This window comes from Toxotes jaculatrix, chromosome 6 (assembly GCF_017976425.1).
Source record: "Toxotes jaculatrix isolate fToxJac2 chromosome 6, fToxJac2.pri, whole genome shotgun sequence".
Taxonomy (NCBI): Eukaryota; Metazoa; Chordata; class Actinopteri; family Toxotidae; genus Toxotes; species Toxotes jaculatrix.
In genome coordinates this window covers 23,024,448-23,052,207 of record NC_054399.1, presented here as the reverse complement: position 1 = coordinate 23,052,207, position 27,760 = coordinate 23,024,448, and the positions used below count along the sequence as shown (strand labels likewise).

General features: G+C 40.9%; 1 protein-coding gene across 1 annotated transcript; it reads right to left on the bottom strand.

Annotated features, from left to right (window-relative positions):
• Positions 1–996: 996 nt before the first annotated feature.
• Positions 997–11,085, bottom strand: adcyap1r1b (adenylate cyclase activating polypeptide 1b (pituitary) receptor type I). The gene is made up of 13 exons (XM_041040199.1): positions 11,029–11,085; positions 7,062–7,164; positions 5,701–5,814; positions 4,961–5,064; positions 4,748–4,845; positions 3,712–3,844; positions 3,428–3,581; positions 3,242–3,302; positions 3,086–3,155; positions 2,886–2,977; positions 2,268–2,397; positions 1,698–1,739; positions 997–1,185 (listed from the first exon to the last, which is right to left on the bottom strand). The coding sequence occupies exons 1-13, from the start codon at positions 11,083–11,085 to the stop codon at positions 997–999; spliced, it is 1,347 nt and encodes a 448-aa protein (XP_040896133.1).
• Between the last annotated feature and the right edge of the window lie 16,675 nt (positions 11,086–27,760).

The window sequence follows — 27,760 nt, the reverse complement described above, 5'->3', positions numbered from 1 at the left end:
AGACAGATTGAAAGCAGACTGGTCAAAACTGAAGCAGCACAGGCAAAGATATCCTGAATTTTAGTTAAGCTCCAAAAACACCTATTACTACATTTCCCATAATGCTCCTCATCCACCCACATCTTTCAAAGTCCATGCCCTCAGTTTGTTGCACAGGTATCAGCAGGGTCATTTCCAGCTCCTCCAAAGCCACATAAGACATTATACAACTGTTTAGACAGGCTGAGCAGCAGTCAACAAGATGAATACAATGATCGTCTGTGTAAAATCAGCAGAATGGCCCTTTAAGGTATTTACATTAGTGCGACCAGCTTTGTCTGTCTTAAATTAAACCGTTTCAAATGGCACAGCAGCTGTGATACCTGTATTTAAAGGATGAATACAGTGTTCAGTTATTGTCTAAAATACATTTACAGCACAAAGTGAAAGTTGAGGACAAATGTAAAACCTTCCTCAGACAGACTGGAATGAAAACTGTGAGCGGACACGCACTGTAGAGCCCTGACTACAGCAATAAACTGGTCCCTCTGTGCTGTACAGCAGCAAACGCTGTAGCACCAGACAACTGTAACGCTAATACAATATATACAGAGAGATAACCAGGCTTCTTCTGCATGTTTCAGCCCAATGATACATTAGATACACACTGGATTCTTTATTCATGCCCTTATGTTAGGCTGCTCAGGAACAGCAGGGTGAAGTTTGTTTTCACTCCAGCTGCGCCTGAACCGGGTCAGAGGTCGGGAACATGAAGAGATTCATTATTTGGCACCTGACATTCGGGTCTGGTCATATTCCGGGGTGAGGCAGGTCACACTAGAGGCTGTTTTGGGTCGCTGGAGTTGAGCTGAGTTTCCATCGTGGTTTCATCAGGGTATGGGTTGGGGTACGGGTTGAGGAACGGGTTGGTGAGGCTGGTCATTGGGATGAGGGTGGGCGTGGTAGTTTTGGCGGCATCTGGTCCAGTTGCAGATGTGGTGTCCCCAGCGGTACTGCTCAGGTGGCCAGGGTCTCGGCCTGCAGGCTGGACATGCGGATCTGCGAGCTGCTCTTGCTGAGGATGGACAGCTGCGTTCCCCCGTTCACCCCACTGCTCGCCAGCGAAGGATGCCGGTGCTTCAGGTCCACAGCAAAGTACCTGTTCACCGTCCAGCTTCGCCATTTCCTCTTGATCTCCGATTGCACCTTGAGGAATATACTTCACAAGGTCATTATTAATGGACCTCGCTGGAAAGAGACAAGCTCAATGTCCCTCTGTCTCACTATAGCTCTTTACTGTACCTAATGCTCATCAGTTTTTACTGGTTTTCACTGAAAAGTACAAATTTGTTAAAGGGAACTTTTTGATTGGAACCAATTTTTTTAAGTGGATTTCTTTTTTTCTCAAACAGTGAAAATATTTGTTTTAACTCAAATTTAACTCAAAATTCATGTGAACATGAGAACAGTTAAACTACTAAATTTTGTGCCTCAAACACTGCTTGTAAAATAGTTTATTTTTTCCAGATATTCATTGTTTTTTTAATAATCACAAAAAATTCCAGATGTTTTTGTTTGAAAATAGAATCTGAAAATAATGAGCCTATAATTCAAGTTATTTGCATGTCATACCTCACCTATGCTGCTTATCAGTGAAATTGTTCTGTATATTTGATGAAACAGTGTCAGTCACATGTTTACATTTAAAGGAGATTTACCTCTCCATTCAGGAAGCAGTAGAGGACAGCCACCACAAATCCCTGCACAGACAGACAGAGGGTCCAATTGTGAGACAAAAACGCTGCCACATCTTTTCTAACAACACAAAGTAAGAGCAGTGATTTCAAAACAAGACTACGCTTTCACTTTTTGAATCTATAGCCATTAGTGCAAGTGTACCAATAATAATAAGGTGTTTCTTTGCTTTTTGCAGCATAATTGTTGAACATGTGACCTGTAATTTTTTCTTGCCTTAGGTCTTGTCTGAGTGTGAAGTTAAATTTGTCCTTTCAGTGCACAGACTGAAAAATAAAATGTTCAAGTTGTTTCACAATTCGGGTCAAAACTTGAAACTTGACAGCCCAGTCAGACCTTTAGGCAGTTAAGACTCCATTCAGACAAGTCTGACAGCAGTCAAACCATTTGTGATTTACAGCAGGTTTACCTTGAGTCCAAGGCTAAAATATTAAGTCTGTGTTTGTGCTAGTATCCATATTCGTCTTCCACTGGCTGTTGTGAACATCTTAATGTCTTTTTCCAAATTTAAGCCATAATAAAGAAGCAGTCACCTGGAAGGATCCGAGTCCGAGCTCGAACACCAGGCGCTCTCGCTTGCTGACGTTCTCCGGAGAGAAGGCGAACACAGTGTAGTGAATCCCAAACAGAGGAATCAGTAGCAGAGTAGAGCGGGCCAGCCTCCTTCAAAATATCACACACACAAACACACACATTATCATGAGAGTACACAGTACATGTGTTGAGGACCTGCTCTCATAGGATACCATGCCAAACAATCTATTAAAGTTTAACAGCAGTGGGGAAAAACAAAGTTTTAAATAACAGGCTATGTGTGCATTAAGTCCAGTGACATGGTCTCACAAAACCTGATCTTTACAACCAGCTGATAGTCATCTTCAAATGATTTGAGTGAATCAAGCTTTAAGTTCAAAAATGTTGTTTTTCATGATAACACACAGAAATGAGTCATAAATTAAGAGCTGACTCTTTGATGCCATTTACACAGAGATTTATTGTTTTACCCACTGTGAGCTGCTGGTCATGAATGTACTGAACAGAACAATGGTGTATTTCAGTGCTTGTGAATTCTACCTTTCATTTTTAACATTGTGTTATTTCCTCTCACAGAAAGTTACACAACCTCACATCAAACATAAAATGTTTCTCACAGGTAAATACTGGATTCATTTCCTCCGATATCTGGGGACTGCAGCTTCTGGACAAGGATGATGATGATGCCGATGAAGAGAACAAAGTTGATCTGTAGAAAAAAAAAATTAATGGAAAAGAAATTTATCAACTAAAAACATTCTTGGTAAAGGTAGTATTGTTCTTTTGTCCCACATTCTCAAACAGACTGACAACGCACCATAATGGAAGCCAGCACAGGTCCCTTTATCACCCACCAGATGGCAGCATTGTCATTCATATCCCAACAGCTGAGAGAGCAAAGTGATAAAACAACACAGTCAGCAACATGAACACACGAATTCATCATGGGACTAAACTCTTATTCATAACCTACCCGATATCATCAAAGTGCAGCCTCAGCACCGCCCAGATGGTCACGCACACTGTGGGCGTCCCTGGTTGAAACAGAAACCATGAAAAACAAAGGCATAAACATTAACAGCACTGCATTCAACGCAGAACATTAACCATCCAAAAAGATAGGAATCAGATACAGTGTTTGATGTGTTTGCTGTCTCACCCCAGCCAATCATGATGTACCAGTAGAAGTATCTCTTTTCAGGGAAGAAGGTCTCCACCAGTAAAGTGAAGAGGTACAGGCCCTCGATGAAGAGCCAGAAGTAGTTAGAGAGGACGCAGTAGTGGAAGAATATCATCACTGCTCGACACTCCAGCTTCAAGGAGAGAAGAGACAACAAAGGAAAAGGTGAGAAAATTATATCTGAACATCAGTGACCGCCTGTTAACGTGTGACTAGGACAACAGCTTTATGTGCAGGCGCACAGGTGCTTTTGTGGTACTCACGGTGTGAATGAAGCAGTGCTCGCTGTCTTCTTTGGCGTACAACACGCCGTCTTTGATGAAGACAGAAATAGCTCTCAGGATGAACGACACAAACAGGTTCATGTGGATGAAGTTCCTGGTACAGTGCAGCTTCCTGTGTGGAAAGAAAGATGTGAACATACTGAATAACATGTGACCTTTTATTTATAAAAAAAAAAAAAAAAAACCAACAGCAGCAGTAGTAGAAGCACCAGCAATATCAAAGCAACTAAAGTGATAATTAGTGTATTTGCAGTGGTTCTATTTGTACTGTAGTAGCAACAGCAGCTGCAGTTGTAGTGGTAATAATTGTAATAGTAATAGCAAAACCAGCTGTAGTAATAACAGTAGTTGCAGTGACAGTGCAACAGTATCAGCAGTGTATCACTAGTATTAGTAGTGGTGGTAGTTGCAGCAACGGTAATAAGCAGTGGTAGCAGTAGTACCAACAATACTATTATTTAATTATTTAAAGAACTTCATAAGATAAGATAAGATAGACTTTATTCATCCCACAACGGGGAAATTCAATTGTTACAGCAGCATATAGAAAAAGGTAGAAAAACGGCAGTAACAGAAAATATAAAAATAACAATATACAATCCAAAACACAATGGAGAAAAACAAAGGCAAAAGTACTCAGGTTATAAATATTATATACTATATACAAAAGGTGCTTGAGTCTTTGTAGAGAAAGTGACTGGTGATGTATGTAAACATAAAAACAGAATTATGGCAGTGCAGAGCAGTAGTAATATGTAACATGGTTTCATTATGTGTTGTCATTGTACAACCTCACAACTGTTGGGATGAAGGACCTGCGGTCCAGTTACAGCAGCTCTGTACCTTTCTACCTTTCATATTTAATCCTGAAGGTGAATTCTTCATCACAAAAACCTTTGGTTGCAGAAGCCGGACGTAAAACTTCTAACACCAAGAATCTCTAATGAAGTAAGAACATCGACCACTTCAGTGTATGTTTCCACTGCGCTGCAGTTCAAACCACCAAATGTCTCACCTGAACCTGCACAGGATGACCATGGCTGTTGTGAGGGAGACCAGAGAGGTGCTGTAGCCCACAGTGTACAGAGCCTTCACCGACACATAGTACATGTCCTGAACGTGGAGCAAGCAAGACAAAAGCTGTGAGTGAACAGTACAGTCCTGAGAGGGTGGTGGTATTTCATTCAGATTTTTCTCTGTGTTTCTGAAGCTGTGGTGGTGTACTAACCGGATGGCTGCTGTTTCCCTCCTCATACAGGCAGGCATCGATGTAATGAGGGAAGGGCTCTGACCAGCCAAACTCAGTGCAGTTACGACTCACCTTCCCCAGCTCTGTGGATACAGATGATTTTATTTGATTATAGCAAACGCAGGCAAAGAGTGCAATCAGGAAGTGAGGCAGACCTAACATTAATTATTTCATATAAGATGAGCTTCTACTAAATGGACTATAATATAAAACGTACAATATATTGGTATTTTACCTCTAATTTCATGTATATGTTCTGGTTGTGTGGATGAATATTTACTTTGTAATCAGTTAATGCTACATTCATCGTCAATAGGAAGCCCTGAAATCTCTCTGATACTCTGACATTCCTCTGACACTTACTTTGTAAGTGGTTCCTCACTTAAACACACAGAATTGTGAAGACATGTTCACATTGGACCCTTATGTCTAACCTTAAAAAAAATATATACTAAGTGTCCTTGTTTCCAAGGTCTACAACTCACACTCGTCCACACAAAAGATGGCACTTAAAGTACCACATAGAGATACTCACACACCCATTCCTCAATTTGATAGTGTGATTGTTCCATTTCAGTATAGTTTCCCAAGACGGCTTATTCAGTTTCACACTCAGACACTCGAGCCTCTGACATTATACACCACAATTACACAAAACAAAACATCATCTGGATTAATTGCTGATGGTAGTTGTGAATGAGAAGTGTTTGGAAACTGACCGTAGTCTTCTTCGCTCATGAACTGAGAGAAGAGTTCGGGACAGTTGACCTCGACCACCTCACCGATCCTGGCGGGCTGCCAGCACGTCAGGTTGTCCCACATCCACGGACAACCTGAGGACACAACAGGTGGACGAACACGCCGCGTCATTCTAACGAGCCATATGTTCGTTTTGGGGAAAAAAAGGTCCACCTGCAACTCATTTATCAGTACATCAAAACCACAGATCCTTGAAATACTCATATGGTCGCTCTCATGCCAAGAGCTATTTTGAACAAGCATCTTTTCTTTTTAAGCCAAAAGATTTCATTCAACAAATAAAATAATTATATGTCTGCTAGGTGTTGCTAACAGCCTATATACATCCATTTTTTTGTTGCTGCAGATATTTAGTTTAAACTTTATAAAAGCATCGACTTCAGTTTCGATTGAAAGAGAAAGAAAGAGAGAAAGACTAAAGAAAGAAGAGAAAAACCTAATCTCGGCACAGAGAGGATGACAGGGGTTCAAAGCACAGGAGAAGTCAAAGATGATGCTTTGTGGCTTCTCCAGGTGTGTGTAAGCTCTGTGAAGCAGGCAGATGATGGCATCGTCCACACCAATTTCTGGTATGCAAACTGCAGCAGGTCCTCATGACTTGACCTTAAAGCCACAGGCCTGGAGTTGTAGAGAGCACCAGGATGCCCCCTTCCTGGGCACAGGGACGACGCACAATGCCCTCCAGAGAGGACAAAAAAAGATACAAGAACCCTCCTGCCAGCATCCTCGGGTTAATTGTTGTCAGGTGTTCCAGCCTTGCTGATCTGGATCTTGGTCCTGCTGATGCTACATCAATAGCGTCTCTTAGTCTGATCCTCCCTTCACCCATCATCTAATCAGCCAGAGAGATGCCTGTCACTCATTGTCTCAAGGATCAACATTCATTTCCAGCATCATCATCAAGAGATGCTGCCAGTTAAAGCTTCTGTCTCTCCCTTGGTCTGGAGACAGAGGCAAAAACTGAACCATCAGAATTAATTTGCTTTGCTGAATGTCTCTGTTGGCCCAGCTTTGTTTGTTTATTTATTTATTTTGTGCTACAAATAAGGCACAGACGTACACACACAGGCAAAATGTGAAGACTTTCTAATGATCTCTCTTTGCAGACAAACAGGTCAGAGTCAGCAACAATTTGTAGAATTATCTCCTGCTCATTAGAGTGGAGGCCCTGAAGATGTTCTTGTTATTAATCTCTGTGTTTATTCTTTTTTTTATATTTTAATTGGCTTGTGTTGAAAATTATTAAAGAACCAACAAAACAGTGGTTAGCATGAGGGGAAGGGGTCCAAGGCCAAACAAGCACAGTCCCACAAATACGTACCAAAGTCTGGATCGTTCCTAGGATCATCCGAGGCCATCATTTCCATGCATTTCTCCTGCTCCCTCTGGATCACACAGTTAGAGGGCACCTGTTGGCTCAAAACCTGGAGTACACGCACAGAAAGACACAAACGCCACAAAAAGAGAAAGAGGGAGTCAAGCAGCTGAAGATTACATCAGACCAGAGAGCAAGGACCCAAAGGTAACGTGGAAGAGGGTGCTTCATCAGCTTCACCATGCAGTTCACACCACAGTGTGGGAGAGGTCGTAGCTCTGGGATCTGTTTAAACACACAACCAATTAAACAACCCATTTCAGAGCTACTGGCACTTTACCCATGCTAACTGACCCAGAGGAGGGGCACACAGCAGGAAAGGGGGGGGGGTTATTGGGTGATGGAGGGTGTCTGCTAAGAAGACAATTTTGTGTCTGTGCTGGCGTCAGCCTGGGACATACCACGTCACCGCTTTATGAGGTGTAGCAAGGGAGCAGTTGAGCATTTATACGCTGACGTCAACAGCGTTTGCTTGGGATTCATGTGCTGAAGATTTAGTAGAGTAATATAGGCACAGTAGTGTTGGGGCATTGTGCGGAAGAAGTGTCGACACCGTCTCTGTATCCACAAATCTGCTGGAGGATTTCTGTGCTGCACTCTCGGCAACAGTTGAACAGTAAAAGAACAGAAGGTTGAACTGATAAGTCTTCAGAGCACGACTGTGTGAATGTGGATGTTATTCCATCTTAAAATATCTGTTAGACGTCGCAGACACTAGTTAGTCATATCAGTGGGTTTGGGACTAAAAATATTTACATCCACATTTTACATCCTTGGTGTATGAAGAGTGATCATTAGCATCCGTCTTCAGCTTCAAAGCTGCACTTATAAATATTTTTATATCAACGGATCATTTATCCAAGTAACTGATAGAGAAGTAATCTGTCATTGAATGTTATTAATATGCAGCTATTTTCCTGTAACAAATAACATTTGTCATTTGTAAAGTTGGGTGGCTGCCATGTTATAGGTACAACATATCTAACAGGAGAGCCAGGATGTTTTTTTTGTTTTTTTTTTTAAATCATGTGTATGTACTACTAAATCATTGAATTGTTTGCTCTAAGTATGCTGCTGAGAATTTTTGTGTTTCTGTTTGAGATTTAGCACCTGACAACAAATTGAGTCAACTGACTTCAGTATTAAACATACTGTATCAGCGCTGACTTGCAATATGACGTGAATTAAAACAGATTACCAATGTTAAAGTGTTTTAATGTTTTAGATCCACCCTTCTGACCTTTTCCCTGCTCTGCATTAAAGTCTCTGCTTCATTCTTTGGCACTGAACGTTGCCAGTGAACATCAGTCATTAACACAGATTAAGTGCATATGAAATTAATTTGTAGGCGACAGGCCTGCTGAAACTGATCGGGAGCAGCAGGAAAGCCAAATACGCTGTGTGAGTCTTGGAAAGTTTAGAGCACAGTTTCAGTGCTTCTGTGTTTATTTCTCTGCTTGCTGTGTAACCTCCTGTGACTCACTTCACTATATCTAATTAGGTCAAACTGTGTACACCCAGCATGACTAGCTTCACAGTAGCCTACATGACTGAGTGTGTGTGTGTGTGATGAGTGTGTGTGGCCAGATAATTGCTAAATGATCAGGTGTTTGATGGAGTGTCATTTAATAATTTAAACTAAGCCAGCTGCTTAACTACATTTTATCATGCTTAGTGCTCACTGAACCTTCAGTATAACATCAGTTTAAGGAGCAAACACAAATGTGATTAACTCATTTTAGAAGATAAATAGAAATTCAATTAGATTTAACTGCAACATACAGTATGACTAAACAATAAAACATTTTTTGTGTGTTTAACTAAATGTGTCACATGTACCACAAAACTACAAAAATTCCCAGTCTGTCTCTTGTGGGCATGTTTGTAATCCAACCATGACTAATTGTTGTTTGGGCTGTGGCTTTGTTTTTGAAGCAAAATATAAATTCATGTAACAGAAATCAATCTTTTCCAGGAGCTGCTTTGGCCAGTTTTCCATTATTTCAAGCTTAGCCTAAATTTAACATATTTACATACTACTTTATAAAATTAAAACGGGTTACCCCAAACAAGGCTAATTGATACAATTATCTCATCATCTCAGAGCTGATCCTGTTAACTGGGAGAATTTTAAATTACATTTTGCAGAAATAACAGATTCAACATTATTTCACATAAAAAAAATTAAAAACAAACTATAGCCTCAGACTCAATGACTAACATGATCTAAACAGCCTTAGCTAGTCACATAATTCATAGCATAATTCCCAATTCCGCTTGTTCTGAAATCCATGAATACCGCTAACTCTGAAACACCCATTTCTCCATGCATGTTTATGTAGTTAAATAGTAAAGTTCTATCTACATTTACAAAGTATTAGCTGTTGAGTTTAATATAGGGACTGCCCCGTAAACTCTTTTCTTAATGTAATTTTTATTTAATGCTGTGAGAAGCTCAAGCAAAATTCCCCTCCTTGTTGTTGGGGTAGAGGCAGAAACAGAACCAAACCAATGGGGCAAGAGAGTGAGAGTTTAACTTACCTAACTAATTTGTTGGTTCTTTAGAACCCAAGCAGAGCATACTTTTCGAAGTACCTAGAAACTTTTGTTTAACTTGTTTCCTTGATTTGATCTGATTTTAATAACTTCAGATTTTGTGGTTTGCACATGTTTTTTGTCCTTGTTTTTATGCCCTTTTTCTTGTGTGTCTTTAATTTTCTCACTCTCTTTTTCACCTTCTGAAAACAGTGCACTGTTTGGAATATTTGAAGGTTTGCTTTCTCAAAGGTTTTAAAGATGACTCCCCTCACGTTGTAAAGAATGCACCAGCACCAACAAGGAGCAGAAACTAAACTGATCTGATCAGATTCATGTCCAACTGTATTTAATGTCCTTTAGTAAAATAGTGTTTGTGTGTATATTTCAAAAGTAAACAGCTTGCACAACTCCTCTCCAATATAATGTACAAACGGTTTCATCTACTGCTCCTTCATTGAGATATCTGAGGTCTTTTTCAGTCTCTTAACATACGACCAGTACAAAACAGCAAATTTAACGTAATGACAGACTTTAAACATAAAGAGTAACAGTACCAATCTAACAGTGCTTGTCCCCTGATTTGTACATCTTTTCTGTTTTCTGGGACATCACAGTCTGACAGACGCTGCCTTCTTCCAGCCTCTTAATTCTTCTGCTGTCCAACTCTCAAACCTGTCTGTCTCCTTTCTATTTATGTCCTGTTTCCCTGTTTTCTCTGGGTCTCACTGTGTTGGACGATGAGCTTTTGCTTCAGTGTTCCCAAAATATCCCACAGTGCATCGTGCTACCTACGTCATTGGCTCATCCATACCCAACATTTTTTTGCAGTATTTGTGAAACAGTCCATGGCAGCATCACACGCAGCTGCTGTCGTTCACCATCTTACCTTCTGCTCAAATAAACTGTCTCTCACTTTCTCAGACAACACTCCAGCTCAGGGGAGATGACTCACGTTTAACTACAGTAATAAAATATATATTTTTTCCGCACAGCTTTTCAGAGAGCAGAGGAGAAGTCTGGTAACAAGGACCTTCTCCCTCCTCACAGATTTAACAGACAGGAATAATGTTGAACAAGCAATGAATAAATGATGAGAATGCATCCTTACCCATCGTTCCAGCCACACACTGATCAATGAATTATTGATGCAAACACTTGGTTACTTTAACAATGTGAATGACTGTACGAGTGCATGGAAATCGGGCCTCAGCCCGTTTGTTGAATTTATTCATGCAAAGCTCCACCTGTTGCTGAGTCTGTTTGCATGTGGATTGTTTTAGCTGCACGTACACAACAGCGTACACAGAGAAAATGAAGGTAGATGAGACATTTTAAAGGTAAATAGAGTAAATAAAAACAATTTAAACAAGCTTACCGAGGTTAAGAGGAGGAGCAGTGCGACGATCAGCGGACTGATGTTAGCAGCAGACATTTTGTGTTTCTCAGTCAATAGTTTCCTGTAAACAGCGAACTCTTTCAGCTGCAAAGACGAACACAACAGGCCTTCAGCTCACCTTGGGATCTGAAAAACACAAGAGTGGGGATGTTAAGGAGGATGTGTACATTATTTCTCACCAGGACATACAGTTAGAGCAGACGTTCATGATAATGTAGAGAAAATGTTCATACATTATAGTCAAAAGGTATCATCTCAAAATTATTGGATCAGCAGTCTGTACATTTCTGTGTTTTCACGAGGAAAGTTTTCCACTTTAATTGCGTCACAACTCTTTTGGTCATGTTGCAGCTTTGTTAAGCTGCTGCTGTCTCCACCTGCATATCAGCAAGAGAATTTAATTGTGAAGAAGCTACAAGGAATGCATTGTGATGTTCACCGTGCTGCCAGGATTTCATTGGCAGAGCTCAGGGTAACTGTAGGTCTTGAAAAGTCTGAAAAAGCACTGAAATCAGCTTCTTCCAAACAAGGGATTAGAATCTTTGCATCTTTGAATCTTTGAAGGTATCAAAAAGCCTAATTGATGAAAGTCTTAAATATTATACTGCTGTATGTTAAACATAATGTTTTTGTATCTGACTGCAGGATGTCGGGAGATGTTATACTCTTATTAACTAAAGACAAGATTGTTCTGACAGTGGGATGTGCTGCATAAGGCTGAACCATCAGACAAATTTCTCCTGCTATAGCTCAAAAGTTCGATAATCCATCCTTCCATTTCCTTGTAAAATTTGAGGATTTGCTGCTTTTCTTTGTCTTATGTGTCCGTAAACTGAACATTTTTGGATTTTGTTCTGCTGGTGGGATTTCAAGACGTCAGCTTGGGCTTAAAGAAACTGAAAACGCCTGATCAGATGATCAAGAAAATAATAATAATGTCACGTTGACATTTCCTGCATTTGACCAACACGCCTTTCACTTCATTTTCATCCACAGCGACGGCAAGAAACCATTACAAAGATATTGTCTGCCTATCAGATGATTGGCTTTACAAACTATATGTGAACAAAAGCATGTCAGGTTGCGTGTCTGTGATGCACCCATGTGCATGTATCTGTGTGTCCTCATACATGTAGCCTGGCTCTGCAGGCCTGGAGGCTTCGCATGAGTGAAGCCAAGTAGCAGGACTGAGCACTCAGGCCTCGTCCCACAGGGAGAGTTTGGCAGCTTGGCAGCCCTACCACACCAAACCCTGCCAGCAACAAGCCCCTCCTCCTGCCGTTGTCAAGAGCAACAGCTGAGAGCGCTGCTGAGTTTGGATCTGAACTGGACCATGTGGACCTGGATCCCCCTTCTGCTCCTTCTTCTGTTTTACTGTAAATAGCCTCCCTGAGAAGTACTTCAGGTCTTATGTGGTAATACATAGTTTAATCTTCACTAAAAACTAAACCCAAACTTTCAGTCTGTGTTTCAGCAGAAACAGTGGAAACACATTTCTACATTCAAATGGTTTTAGACCTGCGCTCTGAATATTAATGCGTTACAGCTGCACAAAAACACAGTACCTTCATTCATATTTTGCTGGAGTATGTGGCACTAAGTCACTGAAGGACACACACAAAAAGAGTAAAAAATAACAAAGCAAGACACAACATGAATAGGAGTCTGCAGCTTTGCCAAGGCCGCCATAATGGCTGCTGATGATCTTCCATAGAAAAGCTTTCATGTTGAGTGCTCGAGCACAAACTGCCATTAATTCATTTTTGAAAAAAAAAAAAAAAAGGAAAGTTAGAAACCACCAAAACACTGATGGTATCTCACCCTGCCACACTGGGAGTTGTGTGTAGAGACAAAGAGAGAAGGAGAGGATAAACAGAGAAAGCTAAAACTATAAGTAAACCGCTTCCCATGAAATTAAATTCCAAAGAAACATCTTCTGTGGTGAATTCATGCATCTTTATAAGTGAAACCGAAAGTCCAACCAAGAAAATCCTCACCAAGTTTTGAACAATCTAAAACAGCCTTTCTGTTTTGTAAAGGGTTTGATGAGAAAGGTGCCGCAGTTTGAAGTCAGGCAATGTCAAAGCATGGTAACGACACAGCTCTGGTCTAATGATTTCTCCATTTTTAACACATAATGAATCAGTGTTTTTATTGGTTGACTGTCAGAACTTTTGGGGCAAAGGGTGATTCCACTGAAACGGGAAAGGCATTCCCGAGGAATATAGACAAAACATTTCTACAAAATGTCTTGTTTCTTAAAAAAGGAGACAGTTGAGATTTAAGTACACAAGATTATATATCTCACCAAATTCTTAGGCCAACTTTCAGGAAGGTTTTACTTATTATGGTCAATACCAAGAGAGCACATTGATGTTTGATATCCAGCCCTATTCAGGAGTCCTGTGTATATTTGCAGATATTGGTGCTAGTGTGACCATACTCCAACAAGGCCGCCTGGAACTGCCGACACCTCCCACACTGCACCGCCTGTGGGCGGCAGTTTAAGGCCACTTCCACTGTTGGTGTTTTGTAGACTGACACACAGATTAAAGTAGGAGATGCATCTGATTCAAGGATTATTTCAGTGATAAGATAAAAACGGCACTCATTTTTAATAGTTAATGTATGTGAGGTTTTTTTTGTTTTTTTTTAAATGAGCAAATCAGTGTGCAATTATTCTCTCTGGATTTTATTTCCAGCTAACATAAGATTATCAACCAGACCCCCATGAAGCCACAAATCTCAGGCTGACTGCATTTCATTTGGTTTTGGAAATTTAATTAAACTGAATTTACACAATTTATGTACAATTTAAATCAAAGTCCTGCATTGTCAGCTAACCCTGTGACCCTGACTATTTTAAAGAGCTGCATTAGTTTAGTTTAGTTTAGTTTAGTTTAGTTTAGTTTAGTTTAGTTTAGTTTAGTTTGCTCAGACATGGTGCAGATTCCTGGAGATGCACAAAGTGTGGTTGTACTTCAAATGGTATATTTGAAAACTAACTTCTGGGTTTTCTGTGTCCTAATGTCTGTGTGTGCTGTCTGTGAAACAGACTTAGTTGCATCCATTGGTGCTGCTATAACCAGCTGGTTAAGTGCACACCTCCAAGCTTGACTCAAGATAATTTAAATAACACATTTTTTTTTTTAAATATGTGAATGAGCCTTCGCTGTGATAATACCCATGAGGTTATTCATGGATACACATACAGTCTTTATAGTTATTCACAATTTTTAACAAGTAAATCACAAAAACTTCATTATTGTGTGTGTGCGCACACGTGTGTGTTAGCGTAGCACCTGCTGCTGAGAACTCCCCTCCCTGAGCTGTAATCAGAGGCTTAATGAGTCTCAGTGGCTTTCATGTTCAACACTGTCAGCTTGAGTGTGTTTGATGTTTGATGCTCCGTCTAAAGAGGACACACATGGTTAAAGTAACACACACACACACACACACAGAAGCATGTTCACTCTCCAAACTCAATGTGCACACATTTTGGACTTTGTCTTTACTTTCGCTTTATGATGGCACTAATAAATAAAGAGGAGGAGGAGAAAGATAAACAGAGGAAGAAAAGAAAAAGGGAAAGTGAAGAGAGCTGAAAGATAAAGAGAAAGGAAAAAAATGGATTCCTTAAGAATGTGAGTGGGTGGTTGTTTTAAGAGTAACGATTCCTCTTGGGAAAAGAGGAATTATTTCTCTGAGAATAAAGCGGAGAAGAGAAGCGAGGGTTTCTTATGATGCTGCTGAGAGAAACACTTTGAAAACGCTGTGATGAGACGCATCATTAGAGAGAAAAGAAAAGGGAGAGACGAAGGGAGAGAGTGGAGAAGGAGGGAGGAAAGAGAGAGAGCGTGAGCCACCTTACTGTGTGGCTCACGCTCTTTTGCTTTTTGTGGGACACTGAGAGCTGCTTTGTCCCTTGGGACATGTTTCAGTCAGGTTTTGACAGCTGTTGTGGTCTGTGGAGTAAAGGCATGCACCAGCTTATCCCACTCTCCTCACTAAAAGACCTTCAACCCCACACCCTTCTTCTCCTCCTGCCTCTCAGCAACCTTATCTGATGGACACTAACTGCTTCTGTCTTCAGGAAAACAAAGAAAAAGGACAATGTACTTCTCCTTGCTGCTTCAAGAATCATCATTTAATGTGTTAAACCAGCTCCGGACTGTCTAATTCCCACTGAGTATCACACTAAGTCACTCAAGTCTCCAGCTCTATTTTTAGCCCAAGGAATTATGGGAGAAATTAATTCACACAGACATGACTTAGTCTTCATTATTTTGGGGAGCGAGAGGGAGGAGCACATATTACAGACAGAGAGAGACAGAGTATGAAAACTGTCCTGGTTTCTCGCTCCCATTACGTCCCGCTTTTCCCACAATTCAGTGGGGAGCTGCACAGTCACAAGACTGAGACAAAATTTAAAACAACTTCAGGAGCAGTTTAGCTCCTGGAGCTGCAGCCAACCATTATTATTTTCATTATCAATAAAACAGCATACAGAAACGGCAGCAAATGTTCACATTTAAGAAGATTTAACAAGATTTTGTTTGTGTTTTACTTCAAAACTGATTAAACAATTAAACTTAAACAACAGTTGTCCATTAACAAGCTAATTGTTGCAGAGCTACCTGGTTCACTACGACACTAACCAGTAAGTAAGAACCATTAAAGGAAAAAGGTTTAAGAAAGTCAAACAATATTGGACACAAATACAGTTCCAGATGATGTTATGTCGCTCTTCATCTGCAGGAAGCAGGTAATTGTTTGCTGATATGTTTTTCTGTTCATAGAGCCCAAAAAGTGATTAATACACACTTAACATTTTAACATATTTCTGATTTTAGAGGCATCTTTCAACTGAAGCTAAGAAGAGACTGGAGGACAAACGAGCTGGCACGATACGCAGAGCAGACATGACACACAAAAACAGAGCAGTGGAAGGCCATTGTGTTGCAGCTGTGCAGCTGAAGTTGCCTCAGTCTCTGCTCTGGTTCCCAACGTGACCCAGTGAGACGGCACTGTCTGCCTCATGGCTGCACTGTGATGCTGACTGCTGACTGTCTGCAGAACAGGTCAGAGATCCCCTGAAACACGGTTTACATTTCACGACTCTCTACACAGAACTGGACTGCATGCTTGTTTGTTTGTATGTTTTTAGGCCAGTTTAAACATGTGGCCACAGGCACCAGATGAAATGTATTTGCTTCCTGTTCTTGGTGCAGCACAGCTCTCCTACATCAGGCCATGATCCTGTGCATTTCTACTTTGCAGCCGCACTGACCAGCAGCATCTATGACATACCATCAACATCTCTGGTCAAACAGGTCAATAGAGAGAAAGCAGCATTTTAAAAGGCTGGGTTTGTCTTCATGAAGCTCCTCTGTAACATACGAGTTACTGTGTTGGGGTTTCTGTAGCTTCCAGCTGACAGGCTGCAGACACTGGGCCCAGTTTTTCAAAAGCGGATTCAAACACATCTCCTGGCGCAAATACACATGGGTGTGACAAACTAATGTCAGTGTCGCAGTCAGGCACAGTGAGGTGCATGGTGATGGAGAGGATTAATGCATTATTAGCAGGAGGAACACGGAATCTGTGGGCTCGACTAATGGCCAATCAGATGAGCTCTTCTCATTTCCTTTAAAAGCAGAAAATAGGTTAAAGATGCTGCAGTTACTCCGAGGAAGAACAGTTCACCTCTGCAAAGCCTTGTGATGTCCCACAACATAAATATACATCACCGCAGACGTTAATATACTGTACATCACAAAAGGCCTATGTGTGCAATGAAGCTACTGTAGCAGAGGAGCATCTATCATTGGCATTACTGCAATGTTTCCTAAATTTGATGTGTGTTTATTAAGGCAACTAGAGATCTGAGATCTTTAGACCTCACTCAGATTTTCTGATCATCAGTCGACTTCTTCGTGTAGCCGAGTCACCACGTTCCCAGAGCTCAGCAATCAATTTGCTAATTTAATGTTCTAATTACTGATATGATGGTTCTATACAACCAGATGTTATTTTAAATTTTAGGGAAAAAATTTTAAAAATTACAAAATGATGTCTTGAACATTTCCTTTAGCTTGAGTGGCAGCAGATACAGGATATAGACTGTATTTGATACTGGTGATAGTGTATAGCAAAGGTTTTATCTACGTTTTAACAAAGAAAAGGGAAATTATAGCATTCCTCTTTCATAACCAGATCTCCTTGATGTGATTAAGTGGCACTCGGCTCATCCATGATACTGGGTGTGTTACAAGGTTGCCGTGCTGAGACTGGGCCCGACGCCTAATGTCCTCTCCTCCCTCACTTTCTCTCTCTCCTCTGCCGCTCAGGCCAGCCAACACTACAAGGCTAATTGGGCCATTTAAATGTCAGCATCACTGAGATCTAGGAGACAGAAAAGCTCTTCCCTGATATTTCAGCTTTGAATGTTTTTGTCTAAGGTTTTAGCAGCAACATCTTACTGACGTATTGTAGATATGTTTGTCATAAGTCAAGCAAATCCAAACAGGATCTGCAGTTTGCCTGATGTGCTGTGCCAGATGTGAGCTGTAAATTTAAACAAAAAAAAAAGAAAGAAAGAAAGAAAAGAATTGTAAACACAGTGTTTGTCGTTTTGGATAAACCAGAGATTTCTCACAGATGTACACAGAGGTGACTGGATTGGAAAACATCTCCCACAGTGGGTGCAAGCATTGATCTCACCACAGTTTTCACTAAACAGTACTAATAGCACCTGTTTGGCTTTGAATCAGGATTCATGGCTGATATGCCACTCATTCATCACTCTTTATGAATGAGGCTGCAGCTGAGCATTCAGAAATAAATAAACAAATAGCTAAAGAGAAGGCTTGTTTTTATCAGTCGATCTGCAGCAATCAAACCAGGTTACCAAAAACATGCAGGAATACACACACACACACCTTTTTTTTCTCTTCCTTTCAGCCATACACACACATTCATAAACATTAAGTAGTGATAGGTGCTAAGCGGAGGCCCACCTCGGTCAAACACAAACCGCAGGATAAGGGTGGCTGTGACTGAAAGCTGCTTTTTTTAAAATCCTCCCAAACCATCTAAACACACAGGCAGGAGAAACGAGAAAGAAGCAATTGTGATTCCATGACAGTAGGATGCATTACAAGGTCACTCACAGCTCTTACCCACAGGCCTGGGTCTAATAGATCTTCAGGAACAGAGCAGCCCAGATACAACAACCTCAAATATGTAAAACCAGGGGTAATAGCGTGGTTATGGTTGGCTGATTGAATTCCTACAAAAGCCAGTGGGTTGCAGGCCTGCTGTATGTGAATCCAGTGCTGTAATGATGTGTGTATGATTGAATGATATATAGATATAGAGGGAAAATGACTCTGTCATCATTTTTAAGCATCAAATATCCGGAGTTGTCCTTGCTTTACGCTTCATTATTCAGTAACCGCCTAAACAGACTGAAAACAGAAAAAAAAAAAACAAAACTCATGCATATAGACAAACATATGTGCCACCTATTTGTCAGTGTGTTGAAGAGCATGCTGTGGGTATCAGTGAGCATTTTTGACAATAAAAGTCCTCTACAGTATGTTTCTGTCACCTGAAAGTCGATGCTTAACGTTGTCCTGTTTGCAGTAATTGTGCAAAGTGCGCGCTGTGAGCAGCCTCTGATGGGAGGGAACCTCCTCACTGAGCTCAGCCGACACATGCCGCAAGATCCCGGCATGCTTGTTTCCATTCTCCTCCCTGAGGTGCACCGCCTCACACCCTTTAATACATGTGCCTTCGTGCAAGCCGCGATCTTTAATTCGAGACGGCACGATTGTAATTCATCGGTTTTATCTAAATCTTACCATTGTATCGGTTTTCTCCAAATGCAACTCCTGCGCTGTGGATCCTCCGGGCTGATGAAAGGCTGCGCACTCCGCAGGGGACAAATCAACGCTCACGGTTCTGCGAAGATACAAGAGTCCCCCGTGGCTCCGGGCAGCACAACTTCCAGCCGAAATGCAGTTGGGACAAAATGCTGTGGACGATAATGCGACGGTTTTCTCTTTGGCTTGATCTAAATGTGTTGATATTTCGCGCAATTCCGCTGCCCTGAGGATGGCTGCTCGCTTCGCCTTCAACACAAGAATGCACCGAGCATTTCAACTACCCCCCATCCCCCCGTCTCTCTCTCTCTCTCTCTCTCTCTCTCTCTCTCTCTCACTCCCGCACACACACACACGCGCGCGCGCGAGGAATCTCAATCTCATGATAGATGTGAGACATACACGTGTTATGTTTAGTAATCCAGAGTTTCACCAGATTCAACACAGAAAATGCATATACAAAAGAACATATTTGTGGTTGTGTGTGTGTGTGTGTGTGTAGTCCTGAGGTCACTGTAACTGGTAGATTCAAATAACACACATCAGGACCAGGGACAGCGACCATCATCATTCACACCCCACCTTCTTTTTCTTATTAATTACATAAAGTAATAATTTGGCTTTGGACTTTAGTGTGTGTAGACTCCCTGTGCTGTTACAGGCCTGAGCCAAGATGAGACAAATTTTCCTCGGGTTTCCCTTAATAACATTTCCTCTTAGTATTTCTCCAGCAATGTTCCTCCTCACTGGTATTTTGTCTGCACTGTGGGGAGAAAATAAATTATGTGCTTTCAGTGTTACCTGTCAGCACTTTTTGATTAAGCGCCATCTGTGAACACTAATGTTAAAGTGAATCCCACACACAGTGGTTTTCAGTAGCGTTTGCCCAGTTAGAGGGGTCTAGTGTCTCGTTCACACCACAGGCCTTGCTAATTCAATAGGTGTTAGTCCGGTGTGGCTGGACACGTTGTTTAGCGTGTTATTTTTGTCCATTAGTTGCAGTTAGAGCAACTGCTCGGAGGACAATTCAGTGACTGTCCAGGTGGGTTGCCAGCAGCTCTGATGGTTGTGGTCTCTTTCAAGATGACGATGCTTCCATCTTCAAAGCATGAGGGGGTCACTGATTAGAGCAGAAGTTATGAGAATTACATGCTGTGGTTTTCTCAGACAACAGCTTCTAAGCCAAATGACCGCTTATGGAAAATTCTGGGCTGACATGTTCAGTATGAAGCAAACAAGCCAGCTGTTCCCAATGACCACACCCAAAGGGCAGGTGAAATGCCTGCTGTCATACTGAGGGCTAAGATGAGATGAACTGCTTTAATACAGATCTTGTCACACACTTTCAGACAGTCTTTCCTCTTGTATTCTTTTCATGGTGTTGTACTTCCGTTTATACAACTAAACAGCAAATACATTTTGTAAGAATTAATGCAGAGCTACATCTATTAACAGCAGCTGAGTCGTCAGGAGGTGGTTGGGGTAGATGGTGGTGCACAAAGCATACGACTGTTCACAACAGAGACCAGTTTTTATGTACACTGACCACATGTTCATTAAAATCTATGCACTGTTCAGGCGTCAGATTTGGTTATATATGCCGCCGGGAATCTACATCTCAGTCTTACTACAAACAGTTGTGATGATGCATGAACAGAAAACGGAGGCGGGGGAAGAGGAACAGGAGGTCTTTGGAAGAATGTCTCTAAAAATATATTCTATCTAACTCGCTCGCTCTTTGTGATTGATATAAAACGCTTATCTGCAGGAGAATAGAAAACAAGCAGGGAGGAGAGGCTAAACACATTATCAGTTACCACCTGAGCTAAAAATATACAATAATAATTAACTCAAAGCAGCGTTTGTTGAATGGTACTGGCTACTGATTAGTTACTTCTCTCAGGCAAAATCAGCTTTTTTCAAACCTACATATCCTCAGTGCTTCGCGTTCTTCTGCAACATGGAAAGAAAGAGGCAGCAGAGTTACAGCAGGGGTATAGACGTAGGAGGTGGGTTATTATATCAATTTGCTCTGTCAGAGAAATGGCAGAGTGAGGGCTGCATTTGATGTGCAGCATATTTTTCTGCTGCTCTCGCCACAGAGAGCACCGGCTTGAACTTGTTTTGTACGCGTCCAGTTTTCCTATGAAGATCCTCTCTGGTACCGAAACCGTAACATCTACCTGATCTCTCTTTTTCGTCACAGTCTCACCCTCATGCTGAAAGTCAAATTTCATTCTACTTGTACTCCCCCTCCTGCTGTCATCCAGCCCTCCTACACACTGTGTAGTGGTGACTCAGGCACCTTAGGTCTGCCGTCATCTTCCACGCTGAGCTGCAGAGAGGAGAAACAATCCTCTCTCTCTCTCTCTCTCTCTCTCTCTCTCTCTCTCTCTCTCTCTTTCTGTATATATATATATATATACATTGTTTGTTTTTTTTTTACTTTGCTTCGTTCTCAGATTGCCTTGTGTCGTAAATAACACATATGTGATAACACACGCAGACCTCAGCGAGCCAGTCTGAAGATCAGGATCGTGATCAGGATTTGAGTGGTTTGCTTGACGCAGTGACATCATCACTAATTGATCCTCTTTTGAATTCTGAAGGGGGAATAATATGCTGCTGTATGGGGTTGCCATAGCAACTGGCCCATTTCAATGCAAGGGGATGTGGAGTGCTGCTGGAAGCTGGGGGTTAATTGGGGATGGGATGGGAAATGGGAGGAGGCGTTGGTGGATGTGTGTGTGTGTGAGAAGGAGAAGGGGTGAGAGCTGTCTGAAAGGAAAGAAAGAGTTAAAAAAAAAAAAAAACGGCCTCAGTGCATTCAGAGCATTTGGACAAAAACACCTGTCAAGCACATAGAACTGAAAGAGAAAGAAAACTCATTCATAATCCATCAAAACGTGAGGAGAAAGGGGACAGAGCTCTGATTTGCACAAGAAAACAAATCCACTTACAATTCATAATCACGCTGATAATGAAATTAGAAGGACTGAGCTATTGAGATTTGGATCAATCACAAGTCTCGCTTCAACTGCGAGCTATTGAACTGGTACCTCTGCACGGATCCATAGGACACACACATCCAGAGCCGATCAGAGAGGGGATAAAACACCTCGCGTGACTAATTGATTGGTGTTCTGTGCATGTGAGCTGCAGACATAACCCTTTAAATCAACAGAGTTACTGTTATATCAACAGAGACACTTAAGTCAACACTGTCTCTGTATCCTGAGGCCTGTAACCCCGCCACAAGACAAATGTGAAGATATACACGCCCTGCATCATTACGGAGGTGTTCAGTAGCTTATCATGCTGTAACACAGCTGCCCAAAGGCTGAAAAGTGCTAAATTCTTCTTCCTAAAGCAAAAATGTGTGCAAGTGATATGCACAGACCTGTACTCGTCTTTCATTCCTCCTGTCTTCAGATTGGTTCTTTTCAGGTCCGTTCCATTTGTTTCCTTGAAGCTGGGCACTGGATGTGTTATATGTTATATGTGTTATATGGTGCTGTATGGTGTAGTAACTCACACTATACATTTTTATAACATGGTGAAAAAATAGGACGTCTGCTCTCACTCTATGAAGATCAATCGGTCACAGCATGGATATTCACATTGAAAGTTATTTTTTTATTTATGGAAAGTTATGATTTTTTTTGCTGTTTTGCAGGGAGTCTCTATAGAAATCTACAAAATGGGTCGGTGAGGCTGTGCTTAGGCGCAATGGGGCTTTGAACTGAATGCTAACATACGAATAATCATTAGTCATATGTTGAAGTTTAGCAGGTAACACATTTAGTTTTTTAGTTTTGTGTGTTAGCATGCTATCATTTGCTTATAAGCACTAAATACAAAGTACAGCTAAGGCTAATGGGAATGTCACTGGTTTTATTCATGAGTATTTGCTCATAAACCAAGTATCACACAGTCAAATTTTTACCTGTTGGTGGCGCTATAAATCATCGAAGGGGATCACAACATCCACATCCTCATCCTGGTTTCTGACAGCCAGTTTGACCAACTCTGGACTAATATCTGCCCAGGTCTAAAATTTTAACTCTACCAGTCAATATGGTTTATTGGTAAATGTGAGTTAAACATGACTGCAAGAACATCTTAGCACAATAATTCAAATAATATAAAAGAAATACAGACACAACAAAAAGAAAAACAAGACAAAGACCGAAATAAAAACTAATTAAGTTCTCCAATAAAAGCCTGTTTTAAGAAAAGTTTTAAACGTAGTAGTCCTAACATGTGGCCTGACAATAAGCATTGTTCTCGTTCTTAAATGCTGCTTCTGTGCATCCCACACACTTCATATCTGACCTGAGGTGCAGTATATGACGGTGGATTGGCAGAGGGAGGGGTGGCCGTGCTGTCAGGGGGATAAATGCTGGCAGAGACACTGTGAGTGTTTGGGAATGTAAATATAACGCATCTCTCTCTCTCTCCAGCAGCAGGTCTTCCTCATCGCGCTGTAGCAATAACAGCGATTGAAATCACCATGGCAACAGAGTTTCTACCTGAAAGCTGCAGAGAAGCTGGATGAAGAGGGATGAGAAAGCGAGCCGGGGCCTCTCATAACCCAGCATGATTTATGAAGGTCTGGGAAGGAGCATTTACAACACAGCCACTTCACACACTGAAAGAAAAGAACCTGAGGTATTAAAGGCCTGGCTGTATATTCAGCAAGTATATTCATTCTCTCTCTTCGCCCTCTTCTGTCTGTCTCAGTCTTCCTCTCGTTTATTCAAGCCCCCTCTCCAGTATAGTTTTTGTAAACTATACTGGAGAAACCTCATCTTCTGAACCTTTAGGCTTTATTCAAATCTGGGTCATGAGTATAAAACTTTAAACAGTTTGGCCTCTCCAACATTACCTTTTGACTCAGAATTATATATATATTTTTATAGTTTTGCTTGGCACTTAAATATCATTGTATCTCTGCAACAGTTAAACTGGTCCCAGTGACAAAAGCCATGTTTACATTGGCATGGATCGATCTGAATTCAATCCTCTCTTAATATCTTTTCCTTTCAGCGAAGATGTGAATAAATGATCCACATAGTTAATCATCTCCTGGGAGCTTCACTCCAGAGCAGCTTTTCTTCTGTCACGCTCCTGTTTTAGAAATTAAAACAGGAGCCCTCCTGGAGCATCCTTGTTTATTCCTGTAGGATTTAACTTCACAGCCCATGGAATGGATAGCAAACATTAACCTTAGCCAATCAGCCTCCTCCCCTCTGTCTACGAAACAGTTAACACATTAGCCAAGCTGAGCAGACACAGTCTTCAAAATGACCCCCTCAACTCTTTGTCCTGCATTAATTTAACAGCCTCCACAGACAAGAAAACAACTGATGCCCTGCAGTTGGCTTCACAGCTGATTACAGCCATCATACTAGCGGGCAGAAAACACACTATTTTTGGTCATGGTGGCATGAAAATGCATTAATACTGAAAGCTGTTGAGGCTGGATTCATTGATACATCTTAGCAAAGATATGTTTCACTCTGTCAGACACATACAATTTTTTACAATAAAAAAGTAGTAGCTAAACCAGAGATAAGTTTTATTTCTTTCAATAAAAATCAGGTTCCATTATCACTGCTTTGTTTCACTAGTTATTTCAGACTGAAAACAGCATTTGGATTTTACATAGTACAACATTATAAAGCACAGGAAACATACGCTCAGCAAGTCACTCAGCAACTCATACTGTATAACTACTGTACATTGAATATACAGTGTACGCCTCACCTTTCAGTGGTATTGTCTTTCAGTGTTTGCCACTAAAAATATTCACATGCAAAACCTGCAGGAAGAAGGTTTCTATTTACACTGGCTAGTTAAAAAAACAAAGAGCCTTGTTATGTAGGATGAACCTGAACTGATAATGACAGTTACAGTCTGTTCCCGTCACAATTCAACTATTTGTCCTCATGTTATGATTCTTAATTTGTAGTTAAATACCTGTAGCTTGTTAGACAACACAAGATAACCCAGGGTGGGAAGTCAAACTTAGCAAGGTAAGCTTGCAAACATTATCTTTTCTTGCTGTCTGCTAAACAAACACTAGCCTGGTTGAGCAGGTGGCTTTTCATTATTTTGGATATGTCCATGTTACAACAGTAGTAAGTAAGAATATTCCTATATATTACTGTTCATTACTGTACAAACAACATGGACTTCCACTGAGACTTTGTGTACTTACAGTAACTTTACAGAGGCTAACAGCCTCTCATATGACTAATATTAAGTTTGAGGGTTTGGGCAATGAAATCCCCACAGAAAATGGCTTATGAGAGAGCAATGCCAGAGTGATTAATGGAGTGTTAATGAAATGGCCCTTCAGTCTCATTATCAGGCTATATCTCAGTCAGGTCCTTGCTGGCAAAAGTGTGATTTAAAGTGTGAAGTCAACAAGTCACGGCTGTCTTTATAAAGCTCTAGGCTCTGAACTGTCCTTGTATTCTCCCACCCCTCTGTGTTCTTGTTTTCTTTGTTGAGTGAGTGAATCATCCTCCGCAGCTACAGTCTCGTCCAGATCAATGAAGATCTCCACATGGGTCCTCACAAACCTCGCCGCTCTTCCTCCTCTCTCTGCCGTTGCCATGGAGACCCTAGCAAGCGGCTTCACTACATGGCGGGACTTGTCAGAGACACGCAGTTCTTCCCAGTGGTCCCACAGGCACACATGGACGCATACACTGACAGTTCTTCAATTAAGGAGATGAAAGAAATAGATCCCTCTTTCCCCTGACTGTCCAACTCATTGCCTCCTCTCCTCTCACCCGGTCCTCTCACCCACATCCTTAGAGTTCAACATTTATGTTCTCGTATTTCTGAGAGGTCCCTCGCTACTGACAGTTTTATATTTCCCCAGTGTCCGCTGGGTAACAGTTTTCAGACAAGTTCACAGAGCGACAGGAAAGTCCAAAGGGAAACAGAGGACCAGCAGAGCTCATACAGTGAGCTGAGGAGGAGGATTACAGTGGTAAGTGAATGTGACGAGGCACTGGGGAAACAACACGAGCAAATCGAGTAAATCAAAGGTCAGTGAGGAATAATTAAAGCTCAGTTGTAGATGAGTGCTCTACCAACTATCATAGCCTCTTAACACAATGAACACAATGAAAGAGCTTTCAAGATCAAAGTCTCTTAATCTTTTACCTATTTTACAACACATTCAGGAAATACAACTAAACTGTCTCAAATGCCTAATTGTAGCTGCCTTATAAAATAAAGTTATTTGATTTTGTTTTACTTCTCTTGATTACAGGATGGAGTAGATGTGTACCTCTCTTCAGATATGTGACAATGCCCTCATGCCCCTCATACCCTAATTTTGATCCCCATAGTTTCAGTAAAGTGAAATCTTAATTCTAAAATACAGTTATATTTCAGAGGCAGCAGTTTGAGGAAGAATTGTTCTGGTTTCAACATGAATAAAGCCAGCTGACCTCAATCCCATCCAGACCTTCTGGGAGGAACTGGAACATTGGCTGAACCTTATGCCATGTTCATGTCATAGTTACTATAATTACCAGTTCTGTAATTTAATGGATAAAGTGCTACACTGAACAAGAAAGCTGTTTTTAATGGTCACACATCCATTAAAGTTTTTTTTTAGTTAACAGATTGCCTTCTAGAGAGAATGACTTTCTTTGAAGAACTGTATCAAACATTTGTGTATTTCTATTTTGTTTTGGTAGATGTTTATGGATTAGCATTTCCTATTTTTTGGTCTGGTTTAACATAGAAAAAGTTCACAGTGACTTCAGACACAACCTGTTTATTTACATTTAACTTAAACCACCATCTTTCCTGAACCTTAACCAAAGAGCTGTGGTTTGTGACCATATGTGATGACCACGTTTTTGGGCTCAGATGTTCTTTTGGTCGTGTAGTGTGCCATATGAGTAACACTGTGATTGGTTAGCTTGGCTGCTTGTGTCTCTGACACAAGACAAATGTAGATGTTGTGATCCAGGGAAATTTTTTCCCAGGAATTATTTTCAGTCTCTGCTGGGTAAACGTCTTGTGTTTACTTTGGGAATGTGATGACTCTTTCTCCACAAGGCAAGTTTATTTACATAGAACATTTCATACACAAAAGAATTTCAAAGTGCTTTACATCATGCTCAGGAAACAGAATAAAACACTGAAACATAAATGATAGAAACCATTTTGAGTGTGATCTGAAGGTTCAGTCCGAGGCAGCAGAGAAAAAATCTGCTTTTTAATCTGGATCTGAGTCTTTTTTTTTTGTTGTTGTTGTTGCAGCTTTGTGGTGCACAGTAAGTAAATACTGCTTCTATGTGTTTAGTTTGGACTCTGGGAACAGTTGGTAGACTGTTACCGGGTGGCCTGAGACAAGTTCACAGTGAAGTTCGATTAATTTAGTTTTTGTGGTCAAGTTAACAAAGTCGTTTCTGGGGCCAGCATTAAATGAATGTACATTATAGTCTGGTCATGTTTGATGATGTCTCAGATAGGGCGGGTGCGATACCACAATTTAGTAACACCAGTAATCCACAATCAATAATTAGGAACAACTTTTTAACTTTTGTCATTTTTTCAAACTGTTTTAAAACGTTCTTGACATTGGACACAGACTTGACAGGATTTTACAAACAAAATAAACCAGTTTTCATCCTTATATGATTTTCAGTTACGTGCTGTTTTAATTTATATTTGATGTGTATATTTCTTTTTTCAAGCCCACATTACAAAATAATATGGACAATAAATTAAATCAGTCATACAAAACGTTGTTAGTGATTGTGTATTAACACTGACGACAGGATAAGTCA